We start from the raw sequence: 25,600 nt of genomic DNA, 5'->3' as shown, positions 1-25,600 counted from the left end.
ACCAAAGAATGCATAGCTCAAATGTGGGGTAGAGCCTTAAGTTCCAATTCAGGTTTCTCTTCCATAGATTGTCTCGTTGGTGGAGTCTCACGAATTTTCATATCCAACTCCATCTTTTTAAGTTTTGACCGATATTCGCACCTATCAAGTTCAGCCACCAACTCATCATACACTTCGATGAAATCACTCTCAAAGTTCATTATCACTACTTCTAATGCCTCAATACCCAGTTTCTCATTGAATTGAACCTTCGAAGCACTCTCACTTTTAAAAGTAATAGCATATACCGATTGGATCTCACCACTCTACTTAATGGACCTACAAATATGTAAAGTTGCTTCTTTATTGTTAAGCCTGAACTTCATCTGCCCTTTATTCATTTCAACCAAAACACACCCGTGGCGAGAAATGGTCTTGCAAGGATAATGGGAACCTCAAAGTCAACCTTACAATCAAGAATAACAAAATCACATAGAAAAATGAATGACTCCATCTTCACTAGCACATCATGTAGAACTCCGGTAAGCCTCTTCACAATTCTATCCGTCGTGATCAACCGCACCGTAGTGGGTTTCGCATCACCCAATCCCAATTTCTTGTAAATGGTCAATGGGATGAGATTTATGTTAGCACCAAGATCACATAGTGCCTTGGCGAAGTGCAATAACCCAATGGTACAAGGGATAGTGAAAGCACCATGATCTTCTTTTTTCTCTACAAAGGATCTTATAGCAATAGAACTACAATGTTGCAACTTATCGTTATACTCAAAACTCACATATGTCTTCTTTATAATCATATCCTTCATAAACTTTGCATAACCAGGCATTTTCTCTAGATCTTCTATCAACAGAACATTGATGGAAAGCTATTTTAGAATAGTGATGAACCTGTGGTATTTTCCTTCTTCTGTTTTCTTTGCTAATATTTGAGGAAAGGGAGGTGGAGTCCTTGTAAAGGGATGTGATCACATCTTCTTTTATAATTACATTGCCGTTCTCTCTACTAATCTCTGTCACCTCAGTATCTTTTCTAGCATCAATCTCCACCCAGATGGCATAGATGGATCAATGGTTTGCTTAACCCCTCGAGTAGTGACTGCCATAAAATTCCCATCATTAGTCTCGGGTCATGCAGTTGGTGCATTATCATGTAATATTTAGAGCCTACAAATTCAACTTATCTTATTCTACGAATTCAAGGATATATCACAAATTTTGGACTAGTCTCATTTTTCACAAGCCATCATAATTCAATCTTTCTTGCTTCTACACATACAATCCTAATATATGCCAGTTCAACAGAAATTTAAACAGTCTCTTGGGGAAAAATAACACTGGCAAGAAAACCCCAAAACAAAATCGTAAATTGGGTTACTCAAACTTCACCTTATCACTCACGATCCGTTTACCCCACTCGATCCCAACTTCTAAATTACACCTCCATAAAGAAGCATAAGAGATTGTTATGAAGTAAAGAACTCAATTAATAGGTTGGTGTTGTAACTATAAGGAATATGTTTTAGACTTAATTTTAACCCATAATTATATTCGTTTAGTCAAGGTATTTCTGAAACAAGTAAGTAAACAAGGGAGGGTGTTTGTGAAACAAAATCCTAAGATTATGAAGTTATCAAGTAAGTAAGAATTAACTTTGGTTGTTATCAAAATGAGAAAGTAACAAGGGACGTGTTCTCCATGAGCTCATAATGCGGTAATCCTAGTAATAGTGATCCTTCCTTGTGTATTACACGCAAAGTGATAAGTTATGTATGTTTAAATCCGTCGTCCGACATATAAAGAATTTCACCCCGTACCTTGGTCCAGTTACTTGTGTAGAATTTAATAACCCTTACCTTTCTTCATTTTAGAAATCTCATTAATGTATGGATTAGTTTTCACTGTCGCACCAATCGATACTAGACTATTAGATAGTATCAAACTAAATCTATGTTGATAATTCTTTCCTTATTAACTACCTCTTTGGTCAGGCAAGTAGCAACAAGGCAAGTTTTAACGTTTACAACTGCGAAAAATACTTCTAAATGAAAGACTTATTAATTCATTCAAAACACTATTCGAAGATTGCTTCATTACTATTCATACGTTGTTAATTGCTCATGGTTCACACAATCTCAATTGTGGAGTTTAGTTACCCGTAATCACAAGAACACAGTTCATTATTTTAGATGAAAAAATTATAAACTTACATAATGAGACAAATAAACCTGGAATTTCAACTTGAATATCAACACCAAAATCTTCAAAATCAACTTAAGAAATCAAAAGTTGCTAAATTTTGCAAAACTTAATCTCCAACGTCTCAAACTAGAACAATAACAATAGTAGCCAACCCCAAAGACGAGGTTAACAAAACCTATTTATAGAAAAAAAAACTCCTAATCAGAAAGGGAAAAAATAATAAAAGTTTGTTCAGGCACGCGTCTTCAATCTAAGATACTGACTTATGGACAGTCAATTGATCTACGATCCGTAAGTCCCTTCCGTCAACCAAGACTTAGAAAATATTTTAGCATCCAAAATCTACCCTCTCTGAATCAATTGAAGGACCACCAGTACGGTCTTTCAATCAATCGACGGTCCTTTCAATGCCCCTCCATAACTCCATACTTAGAATCTTCAAAAATCAAGCACTGAACCCTCGCAATCTCATTCTATGGTTTACCAATATGGTCCGTCAATTGATTGACGGACCGTCAATGCTCGTCGTGATTCTACACTTGGTCAAATTTTCCTGATTTCATCCAATGCCTGGGTTGGCCATCTACGATACCCATCTACACGGCGTCAATGGATCTACGGTCAGTCGATTGCCTCCGTGGATGCCATTTTTTGCACATTTTCAGTTGTCTTTTTTAATTTCACACCTAAATATCTTTCCTACAAGATATGATACAAAACCATCAAAATCAATACAAAAAGGCTCTAGACACATACAACTCTTAAGTGAAATGCATTAGAATACTATAAACTCACGGTATATCAATTTCTAAACTCAAGATATCCATTTATGGATTTAAACAACCATCTCGAGCATGAAATATTTGTTATTAAAATTTTATTAGAACTTTTGGTTTAGATCCATTTGAAAATGAATCATGCATCTATAAGAAATGGGAGGAAGACATAGTAACATTTTTATACATTGATGACACCTTACTCATAGGAAATAAAATGAGCATGTTAAATTTTGTTAAGGAGTCTTTGTCGTCGTGTTTTGATATGAAAGACTTGGGAGAAGCGACTCATATTCTTGGGATTAATCTTTTGCGATATCACAAACTAAAGATATTAGACTTGTCTCAAACAATTTATATTGATACTATTCTTGTGAGGTTTAGCATGCAAAACTCTAAAGAGGGGTTTTTCCTTTTAGACATGATATTACTTTATCAAAGTATTAGTCACCCAAAATGACCGATGAGATAGAAAGGATGAAGGCGGTTCCCTTACCCTTTTGTCGTAGAGAGTCTTATGTATGCTATGTTATGTACTAGACCTGATATGTACTTTGTTGTAGGCATGGTTAGCATATTTAAGTCTAACCCTTTGCAAGAACATTGAACTGCAGTCAAGCATCTTAAAAGGACTAGGGATTATATGCTTGTTTCACCCTGGCAATGTTGTACCTATTATATATAGAGATTCAGATTTTCAGTCAGATAGAGATTTTAGAAAATTGACCTCAGGATATTTATTTACTCAGGAAGGTGGATCCATAGTTTGGAGGATCATAAAGCAATCGTGTGTTGCTGATTTCACCATGGAAGCTGAATATGTAGTTGCATATGATGCGGTTAAAAAGGTTGTTTGACTCAAAAATATCTTGGAGTCGTTCCTTCTATGAAGCACCAATTATACCATATTGTGATAACAGTGGTGCAGTTGCCAACTCAAAAAAACCATGAATCCATAAAAGGAGTAAGTAAATTGAGAGGAAATATCACTTGATTTATCATATAACTCAAAGGGTGATGTGAGAGTTTAGAAGATTGAATCGAAGAATAATTTGACGGATCAATTTACCAAAGGCGTACCTGAAAAGCCTTTTGATAAGCATATGGATGTAATGAGTGTTAAAATTGTACATGCATGATTATGAGTCTAATGTGGGAGATTGTTGGGATATACTATTAACCCTATGATTGAGTTATAATATTGATTTTAATTATTTATAGAGACTTCACATATTATATTAATTAATACAATAAAGTCTTTATTTAAATAGATTATTATGTTTATGTGTATGTCCATTACTTATATAGTAGATGATTTTTGGGTATGGAGTTGTTTAACTCATAAGCGGAAGATTAAAATTATTGGTTCTTATAAGTTATAAATTAAATGTTTACAATCAAAGGTGAAGTTGGACAAACATCTTGATGATTGTAAACAAGATTAAATATAATTCAATCTTGATTATGAGAATAATAAGATTCTAACTTCTTGTGTTAGTAAATTTTACATATATTGAATTGATCAAAATGAGATATGTACTTAGATTCGGAATTTCAATAAATAATATCTCTACTCCATTACATGAGTTTATATTGTTAATTTTGATGTAGTTATTATGATCTATGCAGTTTAGTTTATTATTTAAATCTATTAAAAGGTGTGACTTTGTGATGAGTCAAAATATTTATAATGTATTGGATAATAAAGAATTACATTCGTGAAAGAATAATTAGTTGATAGAATCATATCTCCGATATGAGAAGAACACACCCCTTATGGTTGCTTATAAATAGTCACGTGAAAACCTGCAAGTGGATTTTACATGTATATCTTTCATGTGAATCAATTTAAGCATAAAGATAAAGGATTAAATTAGGCAATGGATTATATTTCTTAGAATTTTGATGTAATTGATTTGTCTCGATAATTCTAACATGGGAATTTAAATAAGTTTTAATAGAAAAAAATTGAAATTAAATAGAATAGTACAATTACAAATTTTTAGTGGTATAATCTATGATTTATTATAATATGGTTAATTCATGCTTTTTACGAATTAAATATTATATTTGTAAGGCTCTGTTGATAAATATGTGGTCCCTACTATGTCTGATTAATTGATCGAGTTTGAAAAAGAAAAGAACTATTAGTATTTTTGTAAGTTTAGGCATAAATCATTTTTGACTTTTATTAGTTTAAAATAGAAGAACTTTTTATTTCTTTTAATGAAGAAAGAAGAAAATATTGTAATTCTTTGTTTCCTGGGAAGATGAAAGGACCAAATAATAGTGTTCAATGGTTATTAGTGGCTATTGATGGTGTTAAATGATAATTTATTAGTTTATTACCTTTGGTGTTTTATGACTTTCGTTTTACACTTAATGATATTTAGTAGTTGTTGATAACTATTTATCGTTGTTGTTAGATACTCTTAGCAATGTCAAAATACATTTAATGGTGTATAATGATAATTTGTGATTATTGGTCATGAATACTTGATACACTTAACAGTATCTAGATATACCTATGTGTATTTAATAACTATATATGGCTATTTGTTATGACTAGAAACATTTCATCTTTCAAACATTTCCATTATACTGAAAAGTATAAAAGGGGTGGTGGTTCTCAAGGAAAGACCTTCATCTTGTTGGAAATTTTCTTGCCAACAGAAAACTTGATTGAGAGAGTTAGTCAGGAATTAGTAGAAGGCTATAATCCTGAAGTACAATCCCTGAACGAGTTGTGTAAAAGCTATAAAAGGTTAGAGTTTCACAATTTATTTAGATTACATTATTATGCTATTCTATAAGTTTGTGATTTTGAATACAACTTTTGTTATGCATATTTTAACAATTCTAACATCAATTTTTTTTTAAAATATTAATAATTGAAATGTAACACTGTTTTAAGTAATTAACTAAATAGTTTTCTTGCATACAATATCTTCCAAATACTTATTTTTGGTATGTATGTCAAATGTCTTCATTTAATTCGTCACTTTGATACATCATTAGCGAGTGTAGTGCACTTCTTAGTTTTTTGTTAATTGTCTAAAAAGTGTCAAATGACACATCAAAGTCCTACAAGTTACAATGTTAATTTTATGATCCAGTCACATTAATATTATTTTAATTTAATATATAATTAATAACTAAATTCTAATTCTAATTGGATAAGTGGAGAACTTATTAATATGTTAGGAGAAGTGGGAAAGTGTGGAAGTTACTAAGTAACTTCCAACTACCAATTAAGTTTTCCACTTTAACCAATTAAGTTTTCCACTTTACCCATTACCTCTTCCAACTATCCATTAAGTGGGGAGTTACTTGGTAGTTTTAAAACTACCCATTATCTCCACTACTCACCATGATGGAAACATGGGAATGATGTTCCTTTGACTTAGAATCAGCAACAGACCGTTGGCCATTGTATTAGTTAAGTGTGAAAAATGTCTTCTTGCATTGGGACTCGCACGAGGAGGTGTATATAGAGATAGCACCCGGATATGGAAGGAAAGGGGAGTAAAAAAAAGTATGCAGATTGAAGAAAGCCCTGCATGGATTAAAGCAATCCCCGAGGGCGTGGTTTGAGATGTTCAGTAAGGCCAAAGTTTAGTTTGGCTACAAAAAAAGTGTTTAATTATTTAAAGGTTCCTCTCTATGTCATAAATATATAGTCTATCCATCAAAACCATTCATAAAGTATAACGCAAGAGAGAAACAACTTCTAAAGAACCAAAAGAAAAGACTTCCGCTCAATCAAGTCAAGAATTATAATAGTTGTAAGATCTCAAAAATGACTTAGGTGAACCAGAGAATAACATGTTGGTCATGATGGTCCAAGGCCCTAAATAGGTCTAAATATGGTACTGAGGCAGTGTCTAAGAGTTTAGGTGCATTGGAAGACAAACGTCAAGGGACAACCAGAACGTTCGAGACTAAGTCATCTATGTGCCTCACATGTGGTTCCATGTTTTTATATGTGATTCATGAGTTTAAAGGTACTTAAATGATTAATTATGATGTATATAGGTACTGTGTCAAGTTTCGTGAAGTTAGGAGGTCAAACATCTAAGAACGTCCATGACGTTCGAAAGTCTTGCCTTGAAACGATCTTGTGTGTCTAGGAATGTTTCATCAAATTTTAGGTGTTCTTTTTGGGTGAAATTCATGTTAGAGTTTCTAATCTTGTATATGTGCATATTTGGGTTAGAAAAGTCCGGGAAAACATCTCTAAGGACCATCCAAGGATCCTTGAGGAAGGACCCTTCATGGTGCCCAAGATTGTCCAAGACAGCCCAATCCATAGAGGCAATCGACGCCCCATTGGTAGGGTTTTGTCAGTTGGAACTTAGGCGTGGGTGAGAGGAATCCCAAGACAGGCCTCAATCCCAGACCACGGACCAACAGGATGGTCCGTTGGTCAAGGGACGGACCGTCGATGGGTTTGTTCCTGCATGCAGTTCACTACCGAGTGAGGGGTGAACTTGTAAATTCACTCCACGTACAAATAAGATGTTTGGAGGTTACTTAAAGGTCTTTTAGGTATTTTAAACATGTATATATGTCTTTAACACTTATAATATTTCATTCTTCCAAATCAAAACCCCAAAATCCCTTAGAGTTCCATAGAACTCCATTGGAGTCAAAACTCAAGGAAGGGCTTGGATTGGAGAATTGAGTGGATATTCTTCATCAAATTGAAGAATTAGATTCATTGAGGTATGTATTTTTATCCTTTAAGCTCTCTACATCAAGGAGCACAACTCTCAAAGAAGTTTACTAACGTTTTCTAGAGTTGAATTGTCCAGTTTCATGATCTACCGTGGGTTCTTGCATTGATGATTTTTAAACATTGATTATGGATTGTATTGTTATTGTATTGATGATTTTAACCTAAATAACCTATGAACCCATGAATTATATGAACCCAAGTTTTTGACTAAGTTATGGGTTACTTGATATTGATCTTATGTTTACGAACTCTAATGTAGTTTCATATAGGCTATTCATTGATGTAATAATTATAGTAAATTGATATATAAGGTGTATTATATTGATGAATATGTAGTAAATTGACCTAGTTTCATAAATATTGTTATAATTATGTTGAATCGTTGGTTATGGCCATGGATAAGGGCCTTATGATATCGAATTGAATGGTTTAGCATTGAATTGAGGTATTGAAGATGGAGTGGTGGGACACTGCCCTATTTCCTTTGTTCTATGATTATTATACTTCAATTTTATTGTGATTGGTTTGGTCCACTTATGGTAGCGGTGTTATGTGTTTTACTTGCAGTTGATGTGGCCTTGTCGGCATTATTTTAAGTAATATGATGATCATGTCCTTGTAGGAAAACTACTTGAAGTATTATGATGATTGCGTGAAGTATGATAATGTCTAAATACATTATAAATAATGTGAAAGTATATGTGTTTTTCTATTGATGTTATGTAGGTGACCATATTAGACCAAGATTATGGCTTTGTGTGTATAGTCTCAGGGTTGATGATTGGTTATTCCTAATTGACTACATGAGTCTATGTTGGCCATATTGATGATGATAAGTTAGTGTATAAGATTACTTAAAGAGGATATGGTTATGTCTATGTGTTTCTAGAATGACATGTAATATGTATTGAAGTGAAGTATATGGTGTCTTGTCTTGGTTGACTTGTGTTTATTACTTGATTCATTTATGAAAGTGAATATGTGATGTCTTGGCTTAGGATGCTAAATTTGTTTAGTCTTGAAGGTATGAATGACATGTGACCTTAAATGATGTTAAGATGGTCTTCTATGTGAAACCTTGAACCTAGTGGTAAGGTTATGAATGTTAAAGTCGTAAGCCATAATGGTATCCTTCAAAGTAAAGGAATGATAGAATTGAGTTTAATTGGATGGAACGACATCATATTAATCCTTAGGAAATTCATGATGAGCTTCTTGTCGCCATTGTGAGGTATCCCTAGTGGACCTTTCTTTGGTAGGTTAAATGTGATTGGGTTATGAACTTGATATGGAACCCCTTTATATGAACCTTAAGTGTAAATTACTCTATAGGAACGAAGGCTAGTACCGAGTGAGTATGGTAAGGGAATTAGTTCTAGCTAAATAATGAGACTAGATTACAAAGCATTTCCTTCATATTCCTTATCATGTGCCTACATGGGATGTGTCTAAGTTCTACCATTGGCAAGTTAAACACCCTCATCGGAGTAGGTTAGAACATAATATTTCATGTCTTTCTATCATGGTCTATGTCGGTTATTGATTTTTCTCATCATATGGAATAACTACTAGAATTAAAGAAGTTCTATGAAGTTTCGGTGGTGGTATGGTGTCTATACATTTCACAATAGGTTTTGAAGGTATTAATTAGAGTTCCTAGGTCTTGTACAAGACCATTACTCGAATGTCCTTTATGTGATGTATGAGTCTTAAACGAACTAATGAATATAATGACTTAAGAAAGAAAGTATGTTAAATGAATAAGTTCTTATCTAGTGTAGTTAACGGTTGTCTAGTTAAGGTGTGAAGGTGGCATAGAAATGGTCACTTTGTATCTTACCTTGATGAGTCTTAAGAATGAATCTAGTTGGGGAAGATGTTGATTATGTGGACATGATATAAACTTAATTAGTCTTAATGATTATTTAGGTAGTCTTGAAGAGGTCAATCATGGACGTTATCTTCTTGATTTACTTAAGCATGTCTTTTGATAGCCTTTAGAAAGAGAATATCATGTTAGCTATACGTTGGTATGTATGATGTCTTGTAAGTGTGTGTGCGTCTTATAGAAGTACTCTTGAGGGTCATATAGGCATGCTTAGGGAGGTTGTATGGGAGGTCTCTCTTTGTGTTGCTCAAGTGAGTCTTAGGATAACTTTTAGTGAGAATATTACATGCTAGGAAGGGTTTAAAGGAAATAGAAAACAACAATGAAGTTAAGCTACTGTAATGTGGTTCTAAAAATGTGAATATTTAGTTAAATGTCATCTTATATGTTTCTAAGTTGATAAATGTTATTCTTGTGATTATATTATGATGTTTAAATGAAAAGAAACATATTTCCAATAAATGTTCATTTTCATGATTTTTATGCATTATTTCATACTTAGTACATGCGGTTGTACTAATTCATGCTTTTATCTATCTCTATAGTTGTTGGTAGGTGAGGAGCATTTGGGAAAGAAGACTTGGAATGTAGGATCGTTCAAGAGAAGTTGAAGTATGTCCTCATTTGACTCGAGGGCATAGATGTCTTTTATGTTTCTTATTGAAGTATTGTACTAGACTAAGTATTTTTATATTCGTATTTCATATGGGTCGTGTCCCAAGCGTTCTCGTGTCTTAAGTTTGATGAGATTGAGACTTAGTATTTCCTATGACTTTATATAAAAGATTTTTAAAGACTATGAAACGTTTTGTGAAAAGTTTTAATTCCTCACTATTTTTCATTATGTATATGTGATAAATGATATGTAAGGGCTTTTACAAGACCTCCGAGAGGTCAAGTACGCCGGTTGCAATCCGAGATTGACCCTAACTTCTAGGGTGTGGTTTCGGGATGTGACAATGGCTAATTCAGATATATATTTTCGACTAAATTTTCATAGTAATACATTTATGTGAAAATTATATAGTTCTATGATCCTGAATAATTGATAGGGTTTCTGAATGTTTAGATTGTTTATGTTTTCACAATCATTAAAATCCTTACATGTGGTATCAGAGCCAAGTTTAAGAATTAGTGACTTTTCATAAAAATTTAGTGTTTTCCTTATTTGAAAATAGTAATAGATAGCATTAAGTGAAATAATTATTCACTATCATGATGTATTTTATTAAAAAATTATGCATATGAGATTACTTAATCACCAAAGTGGTCTAATCTTTGAACCATTAATTCAAAATAATAATGATTAAATGTATATTCAATTATCCATTATTTTGAAGCATATAACTGATATAACTTATGGATACATTGAAGTTTTCGGTTGTAAGATATTTACGGATCACCCAAAGGTTGATTATTTCATTTTATAACCATTGAAAATTAAAGAGATAATTAGATGTGTCATTAGTTTTATTTATTTATCAAAAGATAATAAATATTATTGATTGATACATTAAAAATTATTAAATTACGTTAAATTCACATCTAAGCATCATTATGTTTAAAGTTGTATTTTGATGTTTCGCCCAAAGGAGGACATCAATATACATTAAAGAATTATAAACCATTTATGAATTTGATAGTAAGTATAAAATTCATAAATCAAATTATTAAAAAATGAGAATATTATATTTTCAGTATTGCTTTTCATTCACACTATGCTTCTATGACGGCCTTTAAGGCCTTAACTTTTTAGATTGGTGCGAAGAGAACAAATTCCACCTCAGAGTTTTAGATCTTGATGTTGCACTTTACACTGAGAATCCAACTGCTATTACTGAAACTAGCATTAGTGAAGAAAGGTCTTATTATAAGAATTGGGATTGATCTAACAGATTAGGCATAATGTTTATGCTAATGAATATTGCGAGCAACATTAAGACTACTCTTCTCAAAACTGAAAATGCAAAAGATTTTTGAAATTCATGGAAGAATCCTCTCAAATTGTTGATAAGTCTCTTGCTAGGACACTAATGGGTACTTTGACCACCACGAAGTTTGATGGTTCACGTACCATGCATGAGCATGTCACTGAAATGACAAACGTAGCAGCAAGACTTAAGTCTTTGGGAATGCAAGTGGAACAAATTTTTTTTGTACAATTCATCACCAACTCATTACCGTCTAAGTATGTCCCTTTCCAGATGAAATACAACACCATGAAAGACAAATGAAATGTGCATGAATTGCACTAAATGTTAGTTCAGGAAAAAGTAAGGCTCAAGAATCAAGGAACCCACTCCATCAACTTTTTAAGTCATCAAGGAGTTGGAAAGAAAGGAAAGAAACATGCTAAGGGAAAACAAAGGCACTATAATGTTAATGATTCCCCCTCTCAAGTACATAAGAAGGAATACAAAGTGTCGTTTCTATGGAAAATCTGGACATTTTCAGAAAGATTGTCTGAAATTCAAGGCATGGCTCAAGAAGAAACGTAAGCACAGTGCTTTTACATGTCTCAAATCAAATCTAACTGAAGTTCCTAATAATACTTGGTGGATTGACGTATTGTTCATGTTTCTAATACGATGCAGGGATTCCTTACAACACAAACCATAAACCAGAATGAAAGATATGTGTATATGAGGAATAGAGTTAAGGCTCTAGGTAAAGCTATAGGAACTTACCTTTTGATCCTTGATATTGAGCATCACTTAGATTTACTTGAAACTTGTTATGTACCTTCTCTCTTGTGAAATTTATTTTCTTGGACTAAGTTGGATAAGACTGGATACTCTTATAATTTTGGTAATGGATGTTTTAGTTTGTTTAAACATAATTATCTCATTGGTACTGGTACTCTTTATGATAAATTAAATAAAGTGAATCTTGATAATCTATTTGTTGAAACACTCTTAACTTTGCATCATAATATTGAAACTAAATGACGTTTGGTGACTGAACAATCTGATTTCTTGTGGCACAAACGTTTAGATCATATATCCAAAGAAAGATTGGAAAGATTAGTTAATAATGAAATTCTTTTAAATTTGGATTTTACAGAACTTAACACTTGTGTGGATTGTACTAAAGGAAAATAAACAAGAGACACAAAGAAAGGAGCGAGAAGAAGCACACACCTTCATGAAATTATACACAATGATATATGTGGTCCTTTTGATATTGCATCTTTAAGTAAAAAAAAATATTTTATCACTTTTATTAACGATTTTTCACGTTATGGGTATGTCTATATTTTGCAAGAAAAATCTCAAACGATAAATGCCTTAGAGGTCTTTATTATTGAGGTTGAAAGACAACTAGATAGAAAGGTGATAATAATCAAGCAAGATAGAGATGGTGAATTTTATGGAAGATATGACGAAAATGGACACACCGAGGACCATTTGCTAAATTCCTTGAAAAGCATGGGATATATGCTTAATTCATAATGCCGGAAACACCATAACAAAATGGTGTAGCAGAAAGGTGTAATTATAGATTAAATGACATGGTCAGGAGTATGTTAAGTAATTCATTTGTTCCTCTTTCATTGTGGGTGTATGCTTTAAGGAATGTCGTTTTCTTACTTAATAGGGTTCATAGTAAAGAAGTCCCGAAGACTGCATGTTTGGGCTTGCTCGGCAGAAGTTAGAGTTTATAACCCACAAGAAAAGAAATTGAATTCAAGAACAATCAGTGGTTTCTTTATTGGTTATCCAAAAAAATTAAAAGGGTACATTTTACTTTCATAATAATAGTACAAGAATAGTTGAAACTGAAAATGCTAGGTTCGTTGAGAATGATGAAGTTAGTAGGAGTGAAGAACCACGTAAAGTGAAAATTAAAGAAGTTAGGGGGTGAGGGTTTATCTACATTTTATCTCTTTTGAAGATGTTGTTCCTAAAGTTGTTGTACAACCTAACAATCAACAAGAACAACAAATTGATGCTCATGTTAATCTCAATGAAGCAATAATTTATGAACCTGCAGTAGATTTACCGCAAGAAATAGCATTAAGAAAATCACAAAGACAAAAAAGATATGTTATTTCTGATGATTATTTGGTATATTTACACGATTCAGAAATTGCTATGAAAAATGAGTTGAAATCTATGGAACAAAAAGAAATATGGGACCCTATTGAATTACTAGAAGGTTGCAAAAGAGTTGGGTGTAAATGGGTCTTTAAGACAAAACGTGACTCAACTGGCAACATCAAACATCACAAGCTCAGACTTTTTGCAAAAGGTTTCATTCAAAAAGATGTCATGACTATAAAGAAACATTTTCACCTGTCTCTAGAAAAGATTCACTCAAAATTATAATAGCTTTAGTAGCTCATTATGACTTAGAGCTACATCAAATGGATGTGAAAACAGCCTTTCTAAATGGAAATTTGGAGGAAGAAGTTTATGTGAATCAACCTGAGGGTTTTTCTTGTAAAGGAAAGAAACACTGGTGTGTAAACTTAAGAAGTCATTATATAGACTTAAACAACCTTCTCGACAATGGTATCTTAAGTTTAATGAAACATTTTAACTTTTGGATATAAGGAAAACACTGTTGATCGATGTATATATCTGAGGTTAGTGAGATTAAGTTTATTATGTTAGTCATGTACGCTAATGACATCTTGTTTTCTACTAATGATCTTGGTTTGTTGCACGATACCAAGAGATATCTATCTAACAATTTTAAAATGAAAGATATGGGGAGAAAGCATCCTATGTGATTGGGATAGAAGTATTTAGAAATAGATCACAAGGATTATTAGGTTTGTCTCAAAAAACCTATTTTAATAAAGTGTTATTAAAAAGATTTAGAATAGAAAAATGCTCATCAAGTCCCGTTCCAATTTAAATATGAGATAAATTTAGTCTCAATCAATGTCCAAAGAATGAATTGGAAAGTAAGCAAATGAATTATATTCCTTATGCATCAGTAATTGGGAGTCTACTGTATGCCCAAACATGTACTAGACCAGACATCAGTTTCGTTGTTAGAATGTTAGGTCGTTATCAAAGTAATCCAGAAATGGATCACTGGAAAGCTGCGAAGAAAGCGTTGTGATACTTGCAAGGAACTAAAGATCATATGTTCACTTATAGAAGATCTAATCATCTTGATGTGATTAGATATTCAGATTCTGATTATGTTGGTTGTGTGGATACAAGAAAATTCACATTTGGATATTTGAACCTACTGCATCCACTCAGATTCTGATTATGTTGGTTGTGTGGATATAAGAAAATTCACATTTGGATATTTGTTCCTAGTGCATCCACTATGGAAGCTGAGTTTGTGGCATTCTTTGAGGCCAAAATTCAGGGTAATTGGCTGCGGAACTTTATTTCAGAACTTAAACTAGTCGACAATATTTCCAAGTCGCTGAAAATTTATTGTGATAATACTACAACAATCTTCTTCTCTAAAAATGATCAGTATTCAAAGGGTGTCAAGCATATGGAATTGAAATACTTTTCAGTGAAAGAAGAAATCCAGAAACATAAAGTGACAATTGAATACATTAGCACCAAACTTATGATTGATGATCCTTTGACGAAATATTACCGCCCAAAACATTTGCTGAACATGTTGAAAAAATGGGTCTTACTAATAGCAATGAATGACTTTATGTAAAGATTATATATATATATATATATACATATATATATATATATATATATATATATATATATATATATATATATATATATATATATTTCTGTTATTACATGTTTTCTCTTGTATCATTATGTTCAGAATGACAGTTACATATATTATTTTAGATAAAGATATTCTAAGCATTAACCTTACGTCATTATGTATTTAAAGGTTGTGTTGGGCAATATGCTAATATTGTAGTACATGGAAGGAATTATGTCGAAAATTGATGTGTTACCTCCATGACACCTATTAGTTGATCTGCTCAAACAACAATAAATGTTGGATTTAGTATATGTGCACATTGTAATTGAAATGTTTATTAAACCATTAAGTAAATAATGTTACGTGTGACAAGTGGGAGAATGTTAGTTTTTTTACCCACTCACATTAATATTATTTTGATTTAGTATTTAATAACTAAATAAATTCTAATTCTAATTGGATAAGTGGAGAAGTTACTAATATGTGTGGAGAAGAGGGAAAGTGGACAAGTTACTTAGTAAATTTCAACTACCCATTAAGTTTTTCACTTTACCCATTACCTTTTCCAACTATTCATTAAGTAGGAGTTACTTGGTAGTTTTAAAACTACTTATTATCTCCACTATTCACCATGATAGAAATGTGATAATGATGTTAAACACACTCTTATTTAAAGGGTGCACTCTCTGCCATAAAGAGGTAGTCTTGTCCATCAAAGCTATTCATAAAGTATAAGACAAGTGAGAGAGAAACAACTTCTGAAAAATCAAAAGAAAAGACTTCCGCTCAATCAAGTCAAGAATTATAATGGTTAATTCATGTATATATTCTTGATTGAATTATCATAGTAATATTTATGTGAAAATCATATAGTTCTACGATCTGAATAATTGATAGAATTTCTGAATGTTTAGATTGTTTAGTTTTCACAATCATTAAAATCCTTATAACAATATATGTCTAAAATGAACAAACCTTAATTTGAGATGTATAAGTAAAAATTAATTTCAACTTTAAGTGGTTCACTGATAGATTCCAGGAATTATTACCAACTGTGCCAACTTAACATGTTAGCATCCATGTCTATAATTGCTCGATGAGTATTGTCATTATGTAGATCAATATAAAGCTGATTAATAGCTTCTAATTAAGATTGATATACATAGAAATCTCAAAATCTCTCTTCAGTGTTGGATCAATCTAAACTTTGAATGAATTTGACAGGTTATAATTTTATTAATTTTGTCAACTTTAGATATAACAAAACTATATTTCCATAGTGATAAACCTTATTTTAGTGTCCATCTCAATAGAAAATCACATGGTAACATTTTATTCTCTCCTATTCAAAATAAATGGTGTTTGAAATCAAACCAAATCTTTTGAAATATTTTTGATGCTAATAAAAAGGAATACTCTAATTGAGAAGAATATTTTATATGATATCATTTTGAATTTAAAAAAAATGATTGATATGAATATATTTGTACACAAGAAAATGTCCAAATTTACCTTCTATTGAAAACAATTTAAAATTACACCTCATTATAATTTTAGTCACTTATTCTTGTTATTAGCATAGCAACTCATATTAAAAATGCAAATAACAAAAAATATGAAAACACAGGAATTATAATGTAATATTCAAATTATGTGATTTTTAAAATTTACCCCAGAATAAATCCCAAGCAATAAATCCAAATGGAGGTAAACCTTACAATTAAGTTAGAGTTAGTTAAGTATTGGCATCACTTTAGAAGTGGATTATGTTGTCCACAATAAATTCAACCCAAAACAAAATTATTTTGTGTCCAATTCATAAGATTTTGGGTCATTGGCACCCTTATCCTGGAAAAATTAAGGATATACAATTCGGTAAATTGATTTATCAATTCCTAATTGAAATATATGGGGCAGATACATACATACATACATACATAATATATATATATATATATATATATATATATATATATATATATATATATATATATATATATAATTGAAATATATATATATATATCTGTGTGTGTGTGTGTGTGTATGTATATGTATATGTATATATATATATATATATATGTATGTATATGTATATGTGTATATATATATATACATATATATATATATATATATATGTGTATATGTATATGTATATGTATGTATATGTATATGTATATATATATATACATATACATACATATATATACATACATATATATATATATATATATATGTGTGTGTGTATATGTATATGTATATGTATGTATATGTATATGTATATATATATATACATATACATACATATATATACATACATACATATATATATATATATATATATATATATATATATAGAGAGAGAGAGAGAGAGAGAGAGAGAGAGAGAGAGAGAGTAAACTAATTGGACGAAGTGTAATTGGCCATAATTATCTGTTCCTACTTAGAGCTTTAAAACTCGCAAATGAGTTTTTCTTTTTATTTATTAATTTGTTTGAAAAATTGATTAGTTTGTTGATGATGTGACATTCAAGTTATCTCTAATTTTGGTGTGAATTTTTAGTTTCGTTCTTGATATTATTGATAATCTTAAAAAAATATTATTTAATTTGACTAATTGAATTTAAATACACATCTCATATCATACACATAAACGTTTATTCAGGTGCGTACACATAATTTTCTACTGTTGTGACATATACATAAATATATTATATGAAATGAGAGGGAGTTTTAAAAGTTAAGAGATATGTTTAAGGTGGGAAGGGAAATTGTTTTTCAATTTTCTCATGTTAAGTTTGCTTGAATGTTTTGAAAAAAAAATTCCAAATTGTCACGACCCAAAATCACGAATCGTGATGGCACATATATTCCCAACCAATAGGTAAGCCAACCAACATATTTTTAACAAACTTAACTAACAAAGAAGTGAAAAGACAACAATTTCCGAATCTCCAACACTGAGTTCTTATAAGTACGAATGCGGAAAACTGAAAAAAGTACTACCCAAGAAATGGTGTCATGAGTACAAGAGCTTCTAAAATACGATGCAAGTCTGAAACTAAAAGGCAAATCTAACATAAGGGATATCCTGTCTGAATACTGAATAACAGAACAAGTAAAAGATAGAGGGAGGTGTGGGCCACGGAACAGCCAAGCAGCTCACCACAACTCCAAGAACTTCAAGCCGGACTCAATTTGCTCCACGAGATGTGCTCCTACTCGGAATCGAATCTGCACCACAAAGAGTGCAACAAGCGTAGTATGAGTACGAAACCACGTGTACCCAGTATGTCTCATTGACCGACAACGAAGAAGTAGTGACGGGAGTTTATATAAGAAAATAAGTTCTTAAATTATACAAGTATATATATATATTACACTCACTATTTAAGTTTCATCAATAAAGGAAATCAACATTTAATATTTTCCTAACACCAAACGAAACATATAGTCATCAAGAATGAATGATGGGATGAAATGCAATGCAATATGATGCCATGTAATGATATGTCTCAGAATACCCAGTACTCACTCAACCGTATATACATGATACTCCTCGGAAATACATCGAGAGTTCATGACCCATGGGGGACTCGCGAGGTCCATATACCGACACGGACGATCTCCACGTGTCTGTGCGGACGATCTCAACGCACTATCATAATATCAAACAATTTTCGCACGGACGGTCTCCACGTGCCCAAATTACAATCTTAACATCTCACCATCCCCAGCACGGACGATCTCCACATGCCCAACTTATACTCAGTCTCATCTCGATGCATGTGCACAATATTGTTTCAATAGAGGGAATGATGATGCATCTCAATCAATCAATATGAATATAATACATAACCACCTCAATTATCTCAACTATACGGGTGAAATAAATAAAACACAATCACACAAGGAATTCAAGTAAATAATATATCAGCTAATGCCCATATGCTTTGGCATTCTCAAATTTCAATCCACATTCTATAATAGTATTTTCCTTTTTATAACACCGGTACTCGTACCAATGCCCGTCACACCATTGATACGAGACCACCATCTTTCCCCCTTACCCCTTTGTCTATTTTCATTTTTAATTTTTAATTAGGAAAACGTCCTTCAACAAGTCTAAAAAGTCTTACCATACCTTAGATGCCGAACTTGTGCCACGAATCTTTTAAGATTTTTCCTTTCCTTTTCGCAAGGTTTCGAAACGTTCCCAATCTACCAATTTTGCAATATTCGTAAGTAAGCAATTTTTGTAGACATTCAAATTATTATATGTCTATCATAGACGCTAAAATCCACTCATATTTTCAACCAAACTCCAAATCCTGATATGATTTATATGTCAATTTGTCAAATTTCAAGCCAAGAATTTAACCTTAATTTCTTAAATACACTAAATTTCAATGTTAGATCATATAATATATATCTAATAATTAATTACCTATCTCAATATATCAAAAACTAGTAAATTAATTTTGTAAATAAATAAAATAAGAATAATTTCACCCTAACGATGCACGACATCAGTCGCAAGCAGCCTGCAATTCTCCTCCAATTTGTCATTCTGTACAGGTGACAATTTGGCCTGTTTGTCACATGCCAATCATTGGCAATCATTGCCCAATGATTGGCTCAACATTCTTTCCCATCATTCTTATGCAACAATTAATTATACGGGAGGGAAATTTGCAGATCAAATTCCCAGATTTTCACAATACGTCTAGCGATTAGTATTTTATTAGACTATCACCTAATAACCACACTAACGTTCCTAGAAATTCCAATCCGTGATAATAAATAAATTCTCAACTCACTATACACTACATCGTACCCATGAAAAAAAACACCCTTAATAAACAACCTAAGAATATAATAATAACAACAATCTAATGCCCTCTGACAACCTATTTTAATATGTAGAACTGAGAAAGAATGAAAATTTCTTGCGTTTACCTGAGCAATTCTTATTGTTTTTCCTCTCGTTCGTCGCTTACAGTAAGTTTCTGCCCCCACCCCTTTTTTTTTCTGAACAAGAGTTTGTTAACCATGAAACCCCACTAATCTATTATCTATATTACTTATTTAATAAAAGTTTCATCAATTGGGTACTCATAGTTATCTAATAGTTTAAAAATAACCCTTTAAATTTTCAAAAGGAGTCAAACTAGTCCTAGTTCTCAAAACGACCTAGCGGGTCGTTACATCACCTACCACTTAAACAAATGTTCGTCCTCGAATGTAAAAAGAAATGAGCTAACCTGAACGCTCAAAAAGATGAGGATATTTACTCCTCATGTCTGCCTCTGTCTCCCACGTAGCCTCCTCCACTGGACGATGCTTCCACTGAACCTTTACTGAAGCAATCTCTTTGGACCTTAGCTTCCGAATTTGCCTATCCAAAATGGTGATCGGCTCCTCCTCAAAAGTCAAATTCTGATCAAGTAACACTGAATCCCATTGAATCACGTGATCACCACCCTGATGATACTTCTTAAGCATTGAAATATGAAATACAGGATGGACACCTGACAACCCAGGTGGCAAAGCCAACTGATATGCCACCTCACCAATACGCTCCACAACCTCGAAGGGACCAATGTACCTTGGACTCAACTTGCCCTTCTTTCCAAATCTCATCACACCCTTCATGGGTGAAACCTTAAGTAAAACCCTCTCTCCAACCACAAACTCCAAATCACGAACCTTCCTATCTGCGTAACTCTTTTGCCTACTCTGAGCCATGAGAAGTCTATCTTGGATCAACTTGACCTTGTCCAAGGACTCCCTCAACAAATCTGTACCCCAGGGTCTAACCTCAAATGCGTCAAACCAACCAATTGGAGATCGACATCTCCTACCATACAAAGCCTCAAATGGTGCCATCTCAATGCTCGAATGATAACTATTATTGTAAGCAAACTCCGCTAATGGCAAGAATTGATCCCAGTGACCACCAAAGTCAATCACACATTCCCGCAACATGTCCTCAAGAACCTGAATAGTCCGCTCAGACTGACCAATCAGTCTGAGGGTGGAAAGCTGTACTAAGATCCACCCGAGTACCCAACTCCTTCTGCATAGACCGCCAGAAATGAGATGTAAATTGGGTGCCACGATCTGAAATAATAGATATAGGAACCCCATGCAAATGAACTATCTCTCGAATATAGATTTTGGCTAACTTCTCTGAATTATAGGTCGTCTGAACTGGTACAAAGTGTGCAGACTTAGTCAGTCGATCCACAATGACCCATATAGCATCAAACTTACCCAAAGTACATGGCAATCCTACCACAAAGTCCATAGCAATACGCTCCCACTTCCACTCAGGTATAGGCATCCTCTGTGTCACACCTCCAGGCTTTTGGTGTTCATACTTCACTTGCTAATAATTCAGACACTGGGATACAAAATCTACTATGTCCCTCTTCATACGACACCACCAATAATGTTGCTTCAAGTCACGATACATCTTAGTAGCCCCTGGATGAATAGAGTACCTCGAACTATGAGCATCCTCCATGATCAATCTAGTCAAATCACCTGTACGAGGAACACATATACGACCCTTAATCCTCAAAACTCCCTCACCATCAAGAATTGCAGCCTTGGCTTCTCCTTTTAACACCTTGTCCCTAATCTTACATAAATCACCATCATCAAACTGTTGAGCCCGAATCTGCTCCAACAAGGATGACCTAGCCTCCATATAAGCCAACACCTTACCAGATTCTGAAATATCAAGTCTCACAAAGCTATTGGCCAGGGATTGGACATCCCTAGCTAAGGGACGCTCGCCAACCTGTAACATGGCTAGGCTACCCATACTTACCGCCTTCCGACTCAAGGCATCTGCTACAACATTTGCTTTGCCTGGGTGATAAAGAATAGTCATATCGTAGTCTTTGAGCAACTCCAACCATCTCCTCTGCCTCAAATTTAGATCCCTCTGATTGAATATATACTGGAGACTACGATGATCTGTGAACACCTCACAATGCACACCAAAAAGATAATGCCTCCAAATCTTTAATGCAAACACCACAGCCGCCAATTCTAAATCATGAATAAGGTAGTTCTTCTCATGAACCTTTAACTGTCTCGAAGCATAAGCTATCACTTTTCCCTTCTGCATTAATACACAACCAAGATCAATCCGAGAAGCATCACAATATACGACAAAACCCTCTCCTTCCACGGGTAGGGTCAAAATCGGAGCAGTGGTCAATAAAGTCTTGAGCTTTTGGAAACTAACCTCACATTCGTCAGACCACTGAAAAGTCACCTCCTTCTGTGTCAATCTAGTTAATGGAGATGCAATGGATGAGAAACCCTCAACAAACCGTCGATAATAACCTGCAAGGCCCAAGAAAATCCGTATCTCAGTAACTGAAGCAGGTCTGACCCAATCTCTAACCACCTCAATCTTCTTAGGATCCACCATGATACCCTCCTTGGACACTACATGTCCCAAGAATGCTACCGAACTAAGCCAAAACTCACACTTTGAAAAATTTGCATAAAGCTTCTTCTCCTTTAGAATCCCAAGAACAATCCTCAAATGATGCTCGTGTTCCTCCTTACTGCGTGAGTATATCAATATATCATCTATGAAGACAATAACAAAGGAATCTAAATATGGTCTGAACACTCCATTCATCAAGTCCATAAAAGCTGCTGGGGCATTAGTCAATCCGAAAGACATCACCAAAAACTCGTAATGACCATAACGTATTCGAAAAGCCGTCTTAGGGATATCCTCCGCCCTAACCTTCAGCTGATGATAGCCAGATCTCAAGTCAATTTTGGAGAAAACTGAAGCACCCTGTAACTGATCAAATAAATCATCAATACGAGGTATCGGATATTTATTTATAATGGTTACCTTGTTCAACTGTCTATAGTCAATACACATACGCATAGATCCATCTTTTTTCTTCACAAATAACACTGGAGCACCCCAAGGAGATACACTTGGTCTAATAAAACCTTTGCTCAACAAATCCTGCAACTGCTCCTTCAACTCTTTCAATTCAGCCGGTGCCATACGATAAGGAGGAATAGAAATAGGCCGAGTGCCTGGCTCCACATCGATACAAAAATCAATATCACGATCTGGTGGAAGACCTGGCAAATCGGTCGGGAATACCTCTGAAAATTCACTTACCCCTGGAATAGACTCAAGCATAGGAGTCTCAATACTAGTATCTCGAATATGGGCCAAGTAAGCCAAACATCCTCTCTGTACCAACTGACGAGCCTTAAGGAATGATATCACACCCTTAGAAGGATGACAAAGAGTACCTCTCCATTCTACTATAGGAATTCCAGGCATAGCTAAAGTGATGGTCTTGGCATGACAATTTAAAATTTCGTGGTAAGAAGATAACCAATCCATACCAAGAATCACATCAAAATCTATCATTTCTAAGACCTTTAGATCTGCATGAGTGTCATACCCCATCAAAGTAACAGTACATAAACGATACACTTGATCTACAACTACAGAATCCCCGACAGGAGTAGAAACACGTATCGGCAAATCAAGAGACTCACACAATATATCCAGACTAGGAGCAAAATATGTGGACACATAAGAATAAGTAGAGCCTGGATCAAATAATACAGTAGCTGGTCGATGACAAACCGGAATAATACCTGTGATAACAGCATCTGAGGCTTCAGCCTCTGGCCTACCTGGAAAAGCATAACAGTGAGAACGACTTCCATCAGATTGTGGACCTCCACGACCACCACCTCGACCAGAAGGAGAACCACCTCTACCTGAATGAGAACCACCTCTACCATTCTGTGCACCACCCCTAGCTGGAGGTTGTGCAGCCCTGGAAGTCGAAACCTGAGAACCCTGATGTAAGCCACCACGTCTGGTCCTAGGGCAGTCTCTCACAAAGTGTCCCATATCACCACACTCAAAGCAACCCCTATGAGACGCCGACTGATGAGAGGAACCGGAATGACCAGAATGCCCTCCACGAACTACAGGTCTAGAAGATGAACCCTGCGAAGTATGTACCGAGCTCGAAGAGTTATGCCCAGCGTAACCAGCCTCAGACACTGGTATGGCAGCATGAATGGGTCTGCTGGACTGAGGGTGATAACCTCTGCCCAAGTAACCCTGACTCCTAGACGGAGCACCACCATAATCACCTGAATAACGAGTCCTCTTGCCCTCTCGCTGCTCAAATCCCTCACGTCAAATCATCTCCAACTACTTAGCAGCATCTACCACTTTCTGGAATGGAACACCAGAAGCAGCAACCTGAGAAACTCCTAGACGAATTGGAATAATCAGCCCCTTAACAAACCTCCTCACTCTCTCAGCCTCTGTGGGAAGTATCATCGAAGCATGCCTATCCAAGGCATGAAATTTACCCTCATACTCTGCAACTGACATACCATTTTGCTGCAAACCCTCAAACTCGGCCCTCTTGCGCTCCCTCTCACTGCGTGGAACAAATTTGGATAGAAATATCTGAGTAAACTCAGTCCAGGATAGTGGATGAGATCCAGCTGGCCTACTACTAATATAATCCCTCCACCACTGCTTAGCAGAGCCAGTCATCTGAAACGCTGTGTAGTCAATTCCATGAGACTCCACTAATCCAAGATTATGCAACCTCTCATGACAACTAACTATAAACTCATATGCATCTTCAGCTAAGTCACCAGTATAAGTAGGAGGATTCATTAGTCTGAACCTCCCAAACATCTTTTGCTCATCAATAGTCATAGAAGGCCTGTTCACCAAATGTGATGTCATATCTGGAAACTCCATACTATCCAAACGAGGAGCTACAGCGGCAGCTGGCTGAGTCCTGGGAGTCTGAGAATCTGGAGCAACTATCGGATCTGAAGTTTGACCTCCAACACGGGTCTGTGAGCCATCAGAAGTGACAGGCAAAGCTCCTGCCTGGGCCATCCCCTCTAGGATTCCTAACATACGAGCCAGGGTATCTTGAAGCACTGCGGGAACAATAGTACTAGTTGGAGCCTGAGCTGGCCCATCCCCCTCGACACGATCTTGCACATCCCCATGAAGAACATCTGCATCAGGAGGTACGGCCCTATCATGACCCTGGGTAGCTATTGGTACTTGACCACCCACAGGTGCTGCAATACGGCCCCTACCCCGACCTCGAGCTCGTCCCCTACCTCTACCTCGAATAGGGTTCCCAGAAGCAGGCGCATGATTAGGATCCTGACCACCACTTGCCGACGTACGATTCATCGCCATCTGAGAGAGAATGAGATATCAAGATTAGAATTTCTACAAGGTCAAGTGTGCACGATAAGGAATAAAAGAAAAGAATATTTCCTAAAT

The 25,600-nt window shown here is 34.5% G+C and overlaps 2 protein-coding genes across 2 annotated transcripts; both read right to left on the bottom strand.

Annotated features, from left to right (window-relative positions):
- Positions 1 to 17: 17 nt before the first annotated feature.
- LOC101246531 (uncharacterized) lies at positions 18 to 829 on the bottom strand. The gene is made up of 2 exons (XM_004239529.2): positions 434 to 829; positions 18 to 305 (listed from the first exon to the last, which is right to left on the bottom strand). The coding sequence occupies exons 1-2, from the start codon at positions 827 to 829 to the stop codon at positions 18 to 20; spliced, it is 684 nt and encodes a 227-aa protein (XP_004239577.2).
- A 19,682-nt stretch (positions 830 to 20,511) lies between these two features.
- On the bottom strand, positions 20,512 to 25,513 carry LOC138348777 (uncharacterized). The gene is made up of 12 exons (XM_069298354.1): positions 25,150 to 25,513; positions 24,691 to 24,849; positions 24,492 to 24,549; positions 24,124 to 24,401; positions 23,917 to 24,042; positions 23,338 to 23,700; positions 22,615 to 22,719; positions 21,980 to 22,131; positions 21,441 to 21,643; positions 21,117 to 21,331; positions 20,861 to 21,053; positions 20,512 to 20,650 (listed from the first exon to the last, which is right to left on the bottom strand). The coding sequence occupies exons 1-12, from the start codon at positions 25,511 to 25,513 to the stop codon at positions 20,512 to 20,514; spliced, it is 2,355 nt and encodes a 784-aa protein (XP_069154455.1).
- Positions 25,514 to 25,600: the final 87 nt, after the last annotated feature.

The sequence above is a fragment of the Solanum lycopersicum genome, chromosome 5 (genome assembly GCF_036512215.1).
Source record: "Solanum lycopersicum chromosome 5, SLM_r2.1".
Taxonomy (NCBI): domain Eukaryota; kingdom Viridiplantae; phylum Streptophyta; class Magnoliopsida; order Solanales; family Solanaceae; genus Solanum; species Solanum lycopersicum.
Note: the sequence above shows the minus strand (reverse complement) of the source record. Positions and strands in the feature narration are given on the sequence as shown.